General features: G+C 46.9%; 1 protein-coding gene across 1 annotated transcript; it reads right to left on the bottom strand.

The window, feature by feature from the left end:
- Positions 1 to 342: 342 nt before the first annotated feature.
- LOC132999801 (ubiquinol-cytochrome-c reductase complex assembly factor 1) lies at positions 343 to 15,344 on the bottom strand. Its single transcript, XM_061069575.1, has 9 exons — positions 15,144 to 15,344; positions 13,102 to 13,209; positions 11,135 to 11,242; positions 8,616 to 8,688; positions 7,749 to 7,806; positions 5,911 to 6,019; positions 3,769 to 3,846; positions 2,169 to 2,282; positions 343 to 1,126 (listed from the first exon to the last, which is right to left on the bottom strand). Exons 1-9 carry the CDS (start codon positions 15,216 to 15,218, stop codon positions 992 to 994), a joined length of 858 nt encoding a protein of 285 aa, XP_060925558.1. The 5' UTR covers positions 15,219 to 15,344; the 3' UTR covers positions 343 to 991.
- Positions 15,345 to 15,594: the final 250 nt, after the last annotated feature.

Genomic DNA, 15,594 nt, shown 5'->3' on the forward strand with positions numbered 1-15,594 from the left:
ATCTATCTATCTATCCATCTATCTATCCATCCATCTATCTATTTATCTATCTATCCATCCATTTATCTATCCTTCTATCTATCTATCTATCCATCTATCCATCTATCCATCCATCCATCCATCCATCCATCTATCCATCTATCTAACTCACTGAGTCACTGCAGAGCTGAACACGAGATTCTCTACAAAGTTCAGCTTCTTTTATTCTGTTGGTGACAGAATTTCCTGGAGGTTTATTTTGAAGGGGCAACAGATGACAACATCCTGAGGAGGAGGAAGTCGCTGTGACTCATCACTTTGAATAAATCACAAACTTTTAAAAAACAAGGCACAGCTCAACAGTTTCATCCAGAACAATTTATTTTTTCCACTTTTTAAAAACAAACCAAAAAAACAAAAGAAGCTCGTTTCTGTGACACTGACGTACAAGTGTTTGAGGCTCAGCTTCCTGTTCGGCTCCGAGAGCGTGGCGAGACGGACAGAGACACGGAGACGTTTGACGCCTCTGCAGGAGGAAGGTGTGAACACGGAGGTCAAGAAAATACTTCATAAATACAGCACGGCTGGCGCTCATGGAAAAAATGAGAAAAATATAAATACAGTGCGTCTGTTTGCGGAGACGCTCTCAGAACCGACAGGACCACGACACGTTTCCAGCTCCGCCCTGTTTTTACTGCTCCTCCTGAAACTAACTTCTGATTGGACAGATCGCTCAGGAGAGGAGGAAGAACAGGAGGAGGAAGAGGAGGAGAAACAGGTTTGTGAATTCAAGGAGAAAAGCGAAAAATAAAGGAGGAAGAGAAAGCTACAGAAACAGATGTCATGTAAATTTAAAATCCCACCGTATAGGACGCAGAGGAGCGGGGTGGGTGGGGGGGGGGGGGGCAGAGAGAGATGGAGGGTGAGATGGCGGGAAAAAGGAAAACAACACGTGACAACCGGAGGGAGGAGAGGACGCAGGCGCAGGACACAGGAAGTCCCTCTCTTCGTCTCACAGTCCGGCGTCGTTGTACGTGGGCGTCACCACCTTCAGGATGCTCTGTGCGTTCTCCTCCACCAGAGGGCGCCACTTCACCTCGCCAGTCAGGAGCAGGTCCTCGCCGTCCAGAGCGTCGATGGACTGCATCTGAAAACAGCAGCAGCACGGTCACAACACAGGCAGTGCACTGAGGCCGCCTGAAGGGGGCGCTGCCTCCAGCACGTCACACACAGTTCACACCTGAGGAGTCGTCACGTGATTGAACACAGAAGAAGAAAACCTGCGTAGGAGACCCATGATGCATCACTGTCACGTCACTGCGTGTTCCAGTTCAACACGTTAGCTGTTAGCTTAGCACCTGCTCCCATTGGACGGTGCTAGCTGTCCCCCCCCCCCTTGACTCTAAATGGACATCAGCTGTTTGAAGAAGACTTGAAACCAGAGACTTAACTCCTGAATGTTGACTGAAGTCTATATACACATATTTATACATGTGTACATGTTATAATTATTATTATTATATTACTATTATTAATACTGTTGCTGCCATTATTACTATATACTGCTATTATATTGGTATAATTACTATCATATATAAATATATATTATGTTATATTATATACTATATATACTGTACTATTTTTATATACTGTCTAACAATAACATTACCATCATATCATCAGTACTATTACCATCATCTTGCCACTGCACCTTATCTACATATTTATCTTGTGTTTCTGTTTTTATTCTTTCTACCTCAATATTTCTTATTTTATTGTATTTTATTGTATTCAAATATACCGGCTGCTATGACGACTTAATTTCCCTTCGGGGATGAATAAAGTAATCTATCTATCTATCTATCTATCTATCTATCTATCTATCTATCTATCTATCTATCTATCTATCTATCTATCTATCTATCTATCTATCCATCCATCCATCTATCCATCTATCCATCTATCCATCCATCCATCCATCCATCCATCCATCCATCCATCCATCCATCCATCCATCCATCCATCCATCCATCCATCCATCCATCTACCTACCTACCTATCTATCTATCTATCTATCTATCTATGTGATAAAGTGAGAAGAAGAGTCACTTTCTATAGAACCCACCAGAGGAGTCGCCCCCTGCTGGTCACTGCACAGAACACAGGTCACAGCTGGGAGGTGAACTCACCTGTTTGCGGACGTACTCCACCATCAGCTCCAGCTGTTTGGGATCTTCACACTCACGACTGAACAGGTTCCTCCACAGAGCTGCAGCCAGCACGCTGTCGTCGGACAGGATTCCCTAAGACACACAAACAAACACACACAAACAAACAAACACACACACAAACACATAAACAAACACACACACACGTTAAATGAAGCATTTCCTGGAAGTGGTCGGCCAATCAGAGCAGACTTTATCGGTCCTTGACGATGCAGTTAAACTCAGACTAGTCTTGTTTTCCTCGAGTGGATTTTACTTTCTCACGATGTGATATTGTTTTGTTACTCGTGATTAATTGTTTTTTAATATTTGAGAATGTGTCTCGACCTCTTGACCTCTTGACCTCTACAAGACTCCCTGATTAGAACGACCACAATGATCGACCTGAATCTAAGTGGAACCCGAGTCCCTGAAGTTCTGGCTTCATCTGGACAGGAAACCTCCTGCAGACAAACACCACTTCTACAGTTTGGGCTCGTAAGACGTTTCCCATAAAGCAGATATGCAGCTCATTTGCATGTGGTCATATAAACAGTTTTATTACCACATGACGTCTTCCACCCGCCGACCGACCATGTGCACGTTACGGCCGCGAACATTTATTAATGCATACTTTTCCCTCTGCTTTCCAACTCCTCCAGCTTCTGCTAGACGATGATCGATGTGCCCGGCGAGGGTCTGCGGCTGGCAGCCGGGACGCCCCCCCCCCCCCCCGAGCGCCACAGCGACCAATCACACGCCACAGCTGCTGTCGTTAACCGGACTTTGTTGACTTTGTCAGACGACGTCATGGTCGTAAAGCAGTGATGTGATCGGCGGCGCTGGAACGACTCCTGCTCGGCGCTTTGTGTTTATGAGCCACGATTAAATCTGAGCTTTGCAGCGACTCACGACAGCAGCAGAGAGACGTGTCAATGAGGACGAGTGAGGTGGACAAGGGACAGCGTCTCCGTCCGTCTCTGAGACTCAGACAGAGCTTTGTTACTTTTCAGTGACTTTAACATCTTACCTCTGGTTTTATGTTATATCACTGGCTGTCTTTGATTTTAATTGTTTTAATTTATCGTTATTACTAAATTCATACATCTCTTCTATACGTTGAACTCACTCATTCACTGTCTTCACGTCAGGGGCCATCAGAATCAGAATCAGAATTCTTTTATTTGCCAGGTACGTTTGCACATATAGGAAATTGACTTGGTGTCGTTGGTGCACTGAACATAAAAACAACAATATAAGAAAAACAACAATATATAAGAAATAGAATAAAATAAAATAGAATAAAGTAGAATAAAGTAAAGTAGAATAAATGTGCAGCTCGGTTTGATTCCCGGGACAGAGAGTGAAGGAGCCGGGGATCAAACCACCGGTTAGTGGACAACCCGCTCTACCTCTAGAGACCTTAGAGTTCATTTGAACACAACTGACTAAAAATAAGCATGAAGAAACCTTTCAGACACAAACTGCCACAATGAGCCTGACTGTGTGTGTGTGTCTGTGTGTGTGTGTGTGTGTGTGTGTGTGTGTGTGTGTGTGTGTGTGTGTCTGTGTGTAGTCTCACCTCGTCGTATCCAAATATGGCAGCATAGAAAGTCTCTGTCATGGCCTTCAGAGCTTCTTTTCTATGCATGGCATCAATCTGCACAGAGAGAGAATAAAAAGCTCAGCTCATGTTTCAGGAAACTGTCGAACAAACACTGCAGAATCAAACTCTCCTTCTCATTTCTTCATCACCATCGGTTTCTTTAACTGAAGTTTGAGTATTTGGACGTAAACTAAAACATGTCAGGTTGAAGTTCTAAAATCAGAAGTTCAGTTTGTGTCTGTGTTGAAATGAGGAAAGTGCAGCATCTTGTTCAGTTTCACAAATAACAAAATCCTTGCTTTGACTCATCGGCTCCATGAGATCTTCAGAATCAGGACTTTGTGTTGAAGTTTAATGTGAAGACCTGAAGGAACCTGTCTCTTCAGTGGACGAGGACATGTTCTGTCCACTGGGACGATCTCATCGGTCACTTCTGTGTCGTTCTCTACGAGCTTTCAGAGTTTCTACATAAAGAATCGGATTGTTCGAGACTCGAGATCCAGAAGGAGAGAAACTCCAGAGAAGCTCCTTCGTGGTGATTTCAGTTTTATTACGACTCAATTCGTTCGACGCTTTATAAAAACAATTTGAAAACTTAACTGATTCAAACCAAACTGATCAGAATCACTTTATCAAACTTCAGTGAAATAAAAACGACCTGAAATGACAGAAACATCTGAATTTAACATCTGCTTCGATTTGTTTAGTTTGGTCCGTGTCCCATCTGCTAACAAGGAGGAGGCGGGGTTTATGACCTATACTGCAGCCAGACACTAGGGGGCGATCATGTCTTCTTTACAGTCTATGGTGCAGACTCTTGTTGTCACCGTGTCCGTCTCAGAGACGAGTGATTCTCTGGATCACGTTTAATAAATGTCTGGTCTTCCTGTCACAACATGGAGAGAAGCTGATTGGTCTACAATATTCTGATGTGAAAGGAGGGGTCAAACTTGTATAAGTGTTGTGTGTTTTCCATTGATCATTGCATTTGCTTGAATCTGACTGTGATGATAGCAGTGCCCCCAGCCGCAGCTGGGTAGGAATTCAACTCCAGAATGATAGTTGTCTTGCTTGTCCTTGTATGAAAATATTCCATCACATGTCGCAGATTGATGCATCTAGAACTTTCTGCACAAATACTTTTCATTTAGCATTTTGAGGAGTTTTACTCTTTAGGTTTTTAAGACGTGAAAGAAGAAGCCTGTTTGTGTAGGAACTCATTGGATGTGATTCCAGTTGAATCCGAGGAGGAGAAACTCTCTCTCTCTCTCTAGAAGTCGCCTGTGGAAACAGAGTGAAGGCTGCGATGTCAATGAGCGACACTTCCTGGAGCTGCTCCACTGACAGAGAATAGAGGAGCGACTCTGTGGCCACGGCGACCGCAGCCAGGCCAGGCCGCCCCCCCCCCGCCCCCCCGGGGACCCGGCCCGAGAACTGCTGCCGCAATTATGCTGATGTAAAAAACTTTAAATAAACAAAAGCTGCATCTCTGCAGCAGCATGCGAAGGAAAGGGTCGAACTGAAAGCACTGTTGCATCAGCCCGAAGAGGAAATGTGGCTTAAATAATGAATATTTATTATTTAACAGAATGACTTCAGTTGTTTGCACAGAAAAGGTTGAGACCTAAACAAATAAACTCAATATTAAAAAAAGTCATTCCGTGTCGGGAGGGCGGCCTAAAAATCTAAATTGGTGAAACTTGACCGGAGACAGAGACTTTCAGTTTCCCCAAAAGTAGAAATACTACAAGAGGAAGAGATACTACTACACCCAGAATGCACCTGGCTCCCAGGTCCCTCTCCTATTGGATGCTTGACCTGAGGTCCGGTACTAGCGCCGAATCCAGAGTCCATACATCGCTCGTTAGAGGAAGAAGTTTGTCAACATCGGTTTGTTAAACCAGCGCTTTTAGTCACTATGTTCACTATGTTTCCCAAAGAGGAAACGAGATGAACCAGCAGGTGAGGAAACATGGGACGAATCTTTAAGACGAGACTTTAGTCCCCATGAGGTGGACAGGTCCTCACGAGGTGGACAGGTCCTCACGAGGTCGTGTTTGATCTGGAAAAGTTTCTAAAGAGGAAACAAAACTGAGTTAAAACCCGTGGAGAACTTACCCCCATGATCTTGCTCCTCTGCTCCACATCCTCCCACATGGAGTGAACGATGTAACGACACATGTACTTTCCTGCTCGGCCCTCCTGACGCATCCGCACCAAACACATCCTGACAGAGGACAGAGGTCAGAGGTCAGGGGTCAGGGGACAGAGGGCAGAGGAGAGAGGAGAGAGGAGAGAGGGCAGAGGAGAGAGGAGAGAGGAGAGAGGAGAGAGGAGAGAGGAGAGAGGAGAGAGGAGAGAGGAGAGGAGGAGAGAGGAGAGAGGACAGAGGAGAGGAGGAGAGAGGTCAGAGGACAGAGGACAGAGGACAGAGGACAGAGGAGAGAGGACAGAGGAGAGAGGAGAGAGGAGAGAGGAGAGAGGAGAGAGGAGAGAGGAGAGAGGAGAGAGGAGAGAGGGCAGAGGAGAGAGGACAGAGGAGAGAGGACAGAGGACAGGGGACAGAGGACAGAGGACAGAGGACAGAGGAGAGAGGACAGAGGAGAGAGGACAGAGGAGACAGGACAGAGGAGAGAGGACAGAGGACAGAGGAGAGAAGACAGAGGACAGAGGGCAAAGGACAGAGGACAGAGGAGAGAGGACAGAGGTCAGAGGTCAGAGGACAGAGGACAGAGGTCAGAGGACAGAGAACAGAGGAGAGAGGACAGAGGAGAGAGGACAGAGGACAGAGGAGAGAGGAGAGACGAGAAACGAGAGAGGACAGAGGGCAGAGGGCAGAGGAGAGAGGAGAGAGGAGAGAGGACAGAGGACAGAGGAGAGAGGAGAGAGGAGAGAGGACAGAGGACAGAGGAGAGAGGTCAGAGGAGAGAGGACAGAGGAGAGGAGAGAGGAGAGACGAGAGACGAGAGAGGATAGAGGTCAGAGGTCAGAGGACAGAGGAGAGAGGACAGAGGGCAGAGGACAGAGGTCAGAGGACAGAGGACAGAGGACAGAGGTCAGAGGACAGAGAACAGAGGACAGAGGACAGACGTCAGAGGACAGAGGAGAGAGGAGAGACGAGAGACGAGAGAGGATAGAGGTCAGAGGTCAGAGGAGAGAGGTCAGGGGACAGAGGAGAGAGGTCAGAGGAGAGAGGTCAGAGGTCAGACGACAGAGGACAGAGGTCAGAGGACAGAGGAGAGAGGAGAGAGGAGAGAGGAGAGAGGACAGAGGAGACAGGACAGAGGAGAGAGGACAGAGGACAGAGGGCAGAGGACAGAGGAGAGAAGACAGAGGACAGAGGGCAAAGGACAGAGGAGAGAGGACAGAGGTCAGAGGTCAGAGGAGAGAGGACAGAGGACAGAGGGCAGAGGAGAGAGGACAGAGGACAGAGGAGAGAGGACAGAGGACAGAGGACAGAGGGCAGAGGAGAGAGGACAGAGGACAGAGGACAGAGGAGAGAGGAGAGAGGAGAGAGGAGAGAGGGCAGAGGAGAGAGGACAGAGGACAGAGGACAGAGGACAGAGGAGAGAGGAGAGAGGAGAGAGGGCAGAGGAGAGAGGAGAGGTCAGAGGACAGAGGTCAGAGGTCAGAGGTCAGAGGACAGACGTCAGAGGAGAGAGGTCAGAGGAAAGAGGACAGAGGACAGACGTCAGAGGACAGAGGAGAAGCTCATTCATTGGAGAGTTAACAGTTCCAGTAACTTCAGTGTTTCCTTATCGATGCAGTAAAGTATAAACATCGACTTCTCATGTTTCTCATGTTTTGTTCTCGACCTTTTTTCACTCATGTCTCCTGAGCCACGTGAGAACTGAAACAACACATGACTGAGGGACACGACGCTATGGAAAACAGTCACAGTGTGTGTGTGTGTGTGTGTGTGTGTGTGTGTGTGTGTGTGTGTGTGTGTTACTCACCATACATGCAGCTGTGCTACAAGGAACCAGGAGTTGAGTGTGTCAGGGAGGGCGCACTCTGAAACAAACACAACATGTCCACACGTCTTATAACACATCACATGTTAACCTGTGTTCCTGCACAACACAAACACACACACACACACACTTACAGCTGCAAACACTCAATTAACTGATCAACAGAAAATGTAATAGCAACCGTATTAGAGAAAACTTTTAAAGATTGTTTATGAAACGTTAAATCAGAGTCGATGGACGAAGTTTAGTTTCAAACTGATTCAAATGTTTTCCTTTGATCCTGGTGAGAAAACGAGAAGTCGTCACTTTGCTCTTCACAGATTATTAGTGAAAATTATGTTTGATGGCAAAAATATTTTCCACACGTTGTTAATAAAGTGAAACCAAATTAAAATGAGTGTGTGCGAGTGTGCCAGAAAGTGAAGTGTCAAATAAACGTGTCAGAGTCTCTGGACGCTCATCAGCTCCAGTTGGACCAGAACAAATACATCAGTCTTCATGGTGTTTGGACCGGGACAAATACTGAGTGGTGTGTGTGTGTGTCTGTGTGTGTGTGTGAGTGTGTGTCTCTGTGAGTGTGTGTGTGTGTAAAGCGTTTCTCTGTGTGTCGGTGCAGTGTTACCGGAAAAAACGTACTTTCTATCCCGTCGTCAACAATAGTGCTCTTATTTTGAAGGGTTTTAACATATAGTGGATGTAAATGTACTCTGCCGACAGGAAGTGGTGCTTAGCCTCACAACAGGAAGTAAATCAGGCGTCTTTGAGTTTTACTTTAAAAGAAATATGAACTTATCAATAAGTGTTGTTGGAGCTCGACACCGAGTTGGAGATTTCTGCGAACTCACTCACTTTCAAAGAAGTCGTCGTAATTGATTCTCTCGACACAACATGTGTACATTCGCAAGGCGGCAATCTTGATTTTCTGTGAAGACAAAAACACACAAAAGAAAATCGGTTAAATCAGAAACTTACGTTGTGCGACATGTCGAGTAAAACATCGTCAACTCGCTCACGGTGACTCCTCCAGATAAGATCGTGAGGTTTTTTTATCACATGAGCTTATTCGGACAATATCCAGACATTTAACTGGGAGGCTGGCAGGAGGAACTCAGTATGAACTCTGGGGGAACTCTGGGGGAACTCTGGGGGAACTCTGGAGAAACTCGGGAGAAACTCTGGGGGAACTCTGGAGGAACTCGGGAGAAACTCGGGAGAAACTCGGGAGAAACTCGGGAGAAACTCTGGGGGAACTCTGGAGGAACTCGGGAGAAACTCGGGAGAAACTCGGGAGAAACTCTGGGGGAACTCGGGAGAAACTCGGGAGAAACTCGGGAGAAACTCGGGAGAAACTCGGGAGAAACTCAAGAGAAACTCTGGAGGAACTCGGCTCTGGAGGAACTCTGCTCTGGAGGAACTCTGCTCTGGAGGAACTCGGGAGGAACTCTGCTCTGGAGGAACTCTGCTCTGGAGGAACTCTGCTCTGGAGGAACTCTGCTCTGGAGGAACTCTGCTCTGGAAAAACTCTGGAGGAACTCTGGAGGAACTCTGGAGGAACCCTGGAGGAACCCTGGAGGAACCCTGGAGGAACTCTGGAGGAACTCTGCTCTGGAAAAACTCTGGAGGAACTCTGGAGGAACTCTGGAGGAACCCTGGAGGAACCCTGGAGGAACTCGGGAGGAACTCGGGAGGAACTCGGGAGGAACTCGGGAGGAACTCGGGAGGAACTCGGGAGGAACTCGGGAGGAACTCGGGAGGAACTCGGGAGGAACAGACTCTGAGAGTTGTGCTCTCACGTGAAGCTCCTCCTGAGAAGGTCCGGACTGCTAAAGCGTTTCACACCCGAGAATAGAAAGAGATTAAAACATCTTCCAGGATGTGTTGTGTCTCTGATTCCACACACAGGTCCATCAGCTCTGGTGTCACGACACAAAGTTCAACCACACACCCTGGACAGGAGGTCAGAGACGAGCTCGGGCCGAACTCTGCCCACCTGGTGTGGAGCCCAACATCTCACTAGAGGACAACAGCCCACATTCCTGAGCACACACGCCAGCTGCAGGTCTTCAGCTGCAGGTCTTCAGCTGCAGGTCTTCAGCTGCAGGTCTTCAGCTGCAGGTCTTCAGCTGCAGGTCTTCAGCTGCAGGTCTTCAGCTGCAGGTCTTCAGCTGCAGGTCTTCAGCTGCAGGTCTTCAGCTGCAGGTCTTCAGCTGCAGGTCTTCAGCTGCAGGTCTTCAGCCAGAACCTCCCACAGAACCAACCCCTGCCTGGGAGTGTTTACTCTTTAATGAGCTCATTCTAGGAAAACATTCAGTGCACCAGTGTCATCACATGAAGGTTCAAACACACAGAGAGAGACTTCCCCGAACTGGATCAACTTCTCCTTCATGGTTTTAATTCCACTCGGAGTTTTCTGCATGAAAATGAGATCGTGTCAACACTTTCTATTTATTTATTTACCTTCGTTTGTTTGTTGACTTTAAATCTGTGAAACCAGACGTTTGAAAGACAGATGTTCAAGACTAGTTCTCCAACTAGTGGAGGATTTTATATAGACTGTGACTTACTGCTATCAGATGAGAAAACATTAATTATTATTTTAAGATAAAGTAAATAACCACTGCACATTTCAGAGTTTGGTTTTTAATTTTTGAAGCCAGTTCCTGTTTATCTTGTTACATCCTTTTAGTGTTTGATCATTTTAAGTGTTTTTAGGTCAGGTGCAATATTCCACTCACTTTTATTCTGGATTATTATTCTGGCTCTTGCGTGATATGTCCTTGTTCTGTTCTATGTGTTTGTTGTAGTTGTACATTATGCTCTTTATTTATTTACCTTCGTTTGTTTGTTGACTTAAATCTGTGAAACCAGACGTTTGGAAGACAGATGTTCAAGAGTAGTTCTCCAACTAGTGGAGGATTTTATATAGACTGTGACTTACTGCTATCAGATGAGAAAACATTAATTATTATTTTAAGATGGAGTAAATAACCACTGCACATTTCACACTCTGGTTTTTAAGTTTTAAAGCCACTTTCTGTTCATCTTGTTATATCATTTTAGTCTTTTATCATTTTAAGTGTTTTTAGGTCAGGTGCAATATTCAACTCACTTTTATTCTGGATTATTATTCTGGCTCTTGCGTGATATGTCTTTGTTCTGTTCTATGTTGTTGTTGTTGTTGTTGTTGTTGTACATTGTGCGGTTCTGCAGCTGCTGTAGCACTTTAAACAAAGACTAATTTCCCTATGATACATTAAAGTATATTTAATTTGAATATCTCTAACTTCCCACCGAGCAGGAGACATCATCCTGAGGTTGTTTTGTGTGTTTGTCTCCCCCCCCCCCCCTCTCTCTCTCTCACCACTCACCCATTTGTTGTATTTGAGCGGCCCCGTGAAGCCGATGGCCTCAATGATCTTTGTGAAGGCCCCGACTTCCTCCTCCGTGTGCTGAGGCGTCTCCTTCACATTACAGAGCTGCAGGAAAACACACAACACAGTGAGTGAGGGATAGTGGGGGGGGGGGGGGGATCAAAGAAATGAGAGAGAGAGAGAGGGAACAAACAGGAGGATGAGGGGATGGAATCATAATGAAGATGGAAACCTGATGTCCATGACCTCGGAGCTCAGACATCTGAGCGCTCACACTTCATGAGGTAAGATGTGCGTGTTAGCATTTTTCAGAAATGACAGGATTACTGTTTGTGGAGGTGAAAGACAAATATTAAGATTTTCTTTCTAAATTTATGAAACAAAAACGTCGGTTTTGATCCGTCTCATCCCTCTGTCATCACGTCTCTGTGTGACCACGGTCCGGTTGAAGGCGGCTCCGCAGAGAAAGAGGAGACGGACATCGTGGATGTGAAGAAAAGAGTGAAATAAAAAAATGAAGACCGAGCAGGTGGGAATGAAAACAACTCTGGCACAGACACACACACACACACACACACACACACACACACACACACACACACAGACACACACTCACACAGACACACACACACACAGTGTGACGACACACACCTGGGCAGCGTGGCCTTTCCTGACTCGGTGCAGCTGTTGAGCTCGTGAGTAAACTGACCTATTCTGAGCCGCGTGTCGTCCTGACAGCTTCATTACAGCCTCAGTGACCTTAGTGACCTCAGTGACCTCTGTGACCTTTCATCACGACCTCTGCTGTAAACATCAGTGCCTTCAATGTCGGTCTTGTCTCAGTCACAGAGCAAATGTTCTAGATATTTTTCCTGAGTTTGTCTTTTACATGAGAAGCAGCAGCAGCAGGTTGTGGGTCCGACTCGTTCAAACAGGAACATGTGGGAACATCCAGGCGAGGGGCGGAGCCTGTAGAGCAGCAGGGGCGGAGCCTGTAGAGCAGCAGGAGGCGGGACCTGACGTATAAACTCTGCTGTGGACAGATCAGTGTTGTTGTTTCCAGCTCCTCCACACGGCGTCGGCCTCATCACCAGAAGATCTGGAATCTCCTCGTGTTTCCAGGTGGACGTCTTCGTCTTCTACGTGTCCGGCTCCTCTTCTTCATCCTGAGATCTTTGTGTTCTTCAGGTTTCACGTCACGTGTTAGAAACCTCGTCCACACGTCCACTCGCTCTCTCTAACAGCAGCTCACATTTAGTGACACAAACTTTGTGTAGCAGATCGATCGTATTAACGGTTTATTGCGTCAAACTGGAGAAATCCTTGAACACAATCCGGTGTAAAGGCCTTTGTGTGTGTGTGAGCGTGCATGTTGTGTTACCCATAGATATATAATAAAGACTAGATGTCTCGTTCGACGGACGTCCGCACAAGGCGGCCATCTTGCTAGGGGGCAGCTCTCTCACCCATAACATTGTGTTGGTAGTGGTAAATAACCATAACTTGCTAAATTTTCAACCGATTTTTAAACGATCTGGTTTGTTATAAACGTCAGAGAAGTAGATATGACACTGCATAAAGTACTCAATTTTTTAGAAAATAACATAATTATTCATAAGTATGCAGTGTCATATCTACATCTCTGACGTATAACAAACCAGACCGTTTCTAAATCGGTTGAAAATTGAGGTTAATAACCAAGTTATGGTTATTCACCACTACCAACACAAAGTTATGGGTGAGAGAGATGCCCCCTAGCAAGATGGCCGCCATGTGGTGACGTCCGGCTCCGTTGGCCGTCAACGCAGACGAGACATCTAGTCTTCATATATATCTATGGTGTTACCTGTGTGTGAGCGTGCACGTTGTGTTACCTGTGTGTGTGAGTGTGCACGTTGTGTTACCTGTGTGTGTGAGTGTGCACGTTGTGTTACCTGTGTGTGTGAGTGTGCACGTTGTGTTACCTGTGTGCTGATGTGCAGACTCCGACACGGAGGTAAAGCGGCTGAGGAGACTGGAACCAGCTGGAAGGTTCCCAGGGCTCGAGCCAGGCAGGCGCTCTGATCCGAGGTCTGGAGGAGACACAGAGGAACATGGTGGAACATGGAGGAACATGGAGGAACATGGAGGAACACGGTGGAACATGGTGGAACATGGTGGAACATGGTGGAACACGGAGGAACATGGTGGAACATGGTGGAACATGGTGGAACATGGTGGAACATAGAGGAACATGGAGGAACATGGTTGAACATGGTGGAACATGGTGGAACATAGAGGAACATGGAGGAACATGGAGGAACATGGTGGAACATGGTGGAACATGGTGGAACATGGTGGAACATGGAGGAACATGGTGGAACATGGTGGAACATGGAGGAACATGGTGGAACATGGTGGAACACAGAGGAACATGGTGGAACCTGACCTTCTGTGTCGGTTTATTAAAACATAATTCATGCGTCTACAGAGAAGAAGATCCACAGGAAGAGGAGTGAGTCATGAAGCCACGCCCACAGCCATATCCACTTGGTGTCACGGACTATGTTACACAACTTTCTACACTTTTAAACGACATAATTAATAGTAAACATAATGAACACATGTTAAAGGTCAGTGGAGCAGCTGGAGGATCTGAAGATGGTTTCCTGTCATCTTCAGGTCTGGACCTTCTGGTAAAGTGACTTCAGGTGATGGACGGTAGGATTTGGTTCTATAGAAGTAAACCTGACTTGAAAGTCACAGAAGAAGAAGAGATGATCGTCTCTGAAACAGACTCATGAGTTCATGATCACAGGTGGTGAGCTGGGGTCTCCGGTGGAACTGGGTCAGGTTGGTTCAGGTTTGTTCAGGTTGGCTCAGGTTGGGTCAGGTTTGTTCAGGTTGGTTTAGTCTGGTTCAGGTTGGTTCAGGTTGGTATAGTCTGGGTCAGCCTGGTTCAGGTTTGGTCAATCTGGGGCAGGTTGGTTCAGGTTGGTTTAGGTTTGTTCAGGTTGGTGTAGTCTGGTTCAGGTTGGTACAGGTTGGTACAGGTTGGTATAGTCTGGGTCAGCCTGGTTCAGGCTGGTTCAGGTTTGGTCAATCTGGGGCAGGTTGGTTCAAGTTGGGTCAGGTTGGTTTAGTCTGGTTCAGGTTTGGTCAGACTGGTTTAGTCTGGGTCAAGTTGGTTCCGTCCGGTTCAGGAAAGGTCAGTTCAGTCTGGTTTAAGTTGGTTTAGGTAGGTTCAGTCAGGTTCAGGTTGGTTAAGTCTGGTTTAGGTTTGGTCGGTCTGGTTTAGTCTAGTTCAGGTTGGTTCAGGTTAGTTCAGTCTGGGTCAGGTTGGTTCAGGTTAGTTCAGTCTGGTTCAGGTTGGTTCAGTCTGGGTCAGGTTTGTTCAGGTTGGTTCATGTTGGGTCAGGTTGGGTCAGTCTGGTTCAGGTTGGTTCAGTCTGGGTCAGGTTTGTTCAGGTTGGTTCATGTTGGGTCAGGTTGGGTCAGGTTGGGTCAGTCTGGTTTAGGTTCAGTCTGGTACAGGTTTGTTTAGTCTAGTTCAGGTTTGGTCAGTCTGGTTTAGTCTAGTTCAGGTTGGTTCAGGTTAGTTCAGTCTGGTTCAGGTTGGTTCAGTCTGGGTCAGGTTTGTTCAGGTTGGTTCATGTTAGGTCTGGTTGGTTTAGTCTGGGTCAGGTTGGGTCAGTCTGGTTTAGGTTTGGTCAGTCTGGTTAGTCTGGTTCAGGTTGGTTCAGCCTGGTACAGGTTTGTTTAGTCTAGTTCAGGTTTGGTCAGTCTGGTTGTTTCCATCAGAACCAGGGTCCCGGTGAAGTTCACCTGGACCCAGCAGGTGAACGTCACCGGAAGTGGCTCTTACCGAACACATGACCTGTCCCCTTCACGTTCTGAACAACATGTCCGGGATTCGAGCTCACAGTGAAGCTGTTTCTTCCTCGCGTCTTGTGTCTGGAGGCTCGTTAGCTCGATGCTAGGTGGCTAAGCTAGGCTAAGCTAAGCTAAGCTACCGGGCCCGTGTTACCTGGCGGCCGGCGGCCCGGCTCGCGGCCCCGTGCACCAGGCTCCGGACGGCGGCCTGCAGCGGCCGTCGGTACATGGCTCCGCGGGGCTCCGGGTCTCAGGGCCGGGGGGCTCCGGGTCTCAGGGCCGGGGAACTGCGGCTCCTTCTCGGGTGGAAGCTTCGGTCACAGCGGTGCTCCTCCACCTCCTCCCCCGCAGCAATGTCAACGGAATCTGTCCGGCACTCGATCCAGTCCGGGCGGAACACAGGCCCGGCGAAGAAAAGGTCCGCTTGTGTAAAGAGCGGTTATTGAATCCTTTTGATTTTAAGAATCAATTATTATCTAAAACAAAAAAACTTCTAATCTGGAACAAAGTGTCTGGTTTTATTTCATTTTCTTATTTTTCACAAGATAAGATAAAATAATTGTTTATTAGTCCAACAATGGGGAAATCTGTATTTGTTACAGCAG

Source organism: Limanda limanda, chromosome 4 (genome assembly GCF_963576545.1).
Source record: "Limanda limanda chromosome 4, fLimLim1.1, whole genome shotgun sequence".
Taxonomy (NCBI): domain Eukaryota; kingdom Metazoa; phylum Chordata; class Actinopteri; order Pleuronectiformes; family Pleuronectidae; genus Limanda; species Limanda limanda.

Excerpts from the sequence above, each read along its gene's own strand:
- LOC132999801 (XM_061069575.1), bottom strand. The coding sequence starts at position 15,218 with ATGTACCGACGGCCGCTGCAGGCCGCCGTCCGGAGCCTGGTGCACGGG. Across the intron at positions 8,689-11,134 it reads CGCTCAAATACAACAAATGG|AAAATCAAGATTGCCGCCTT; the intron begins GTGAGTGGTGAG and ends TTGTCTTCACAG. Across the intron at positions 7,807-8,615 it reads TTACGACGACTTCTTTGAAA|AGTGCGCCCTCCCTGACACA; the intron begins GTGAGTGAGTTC and ends TGTTTGTTTCAG.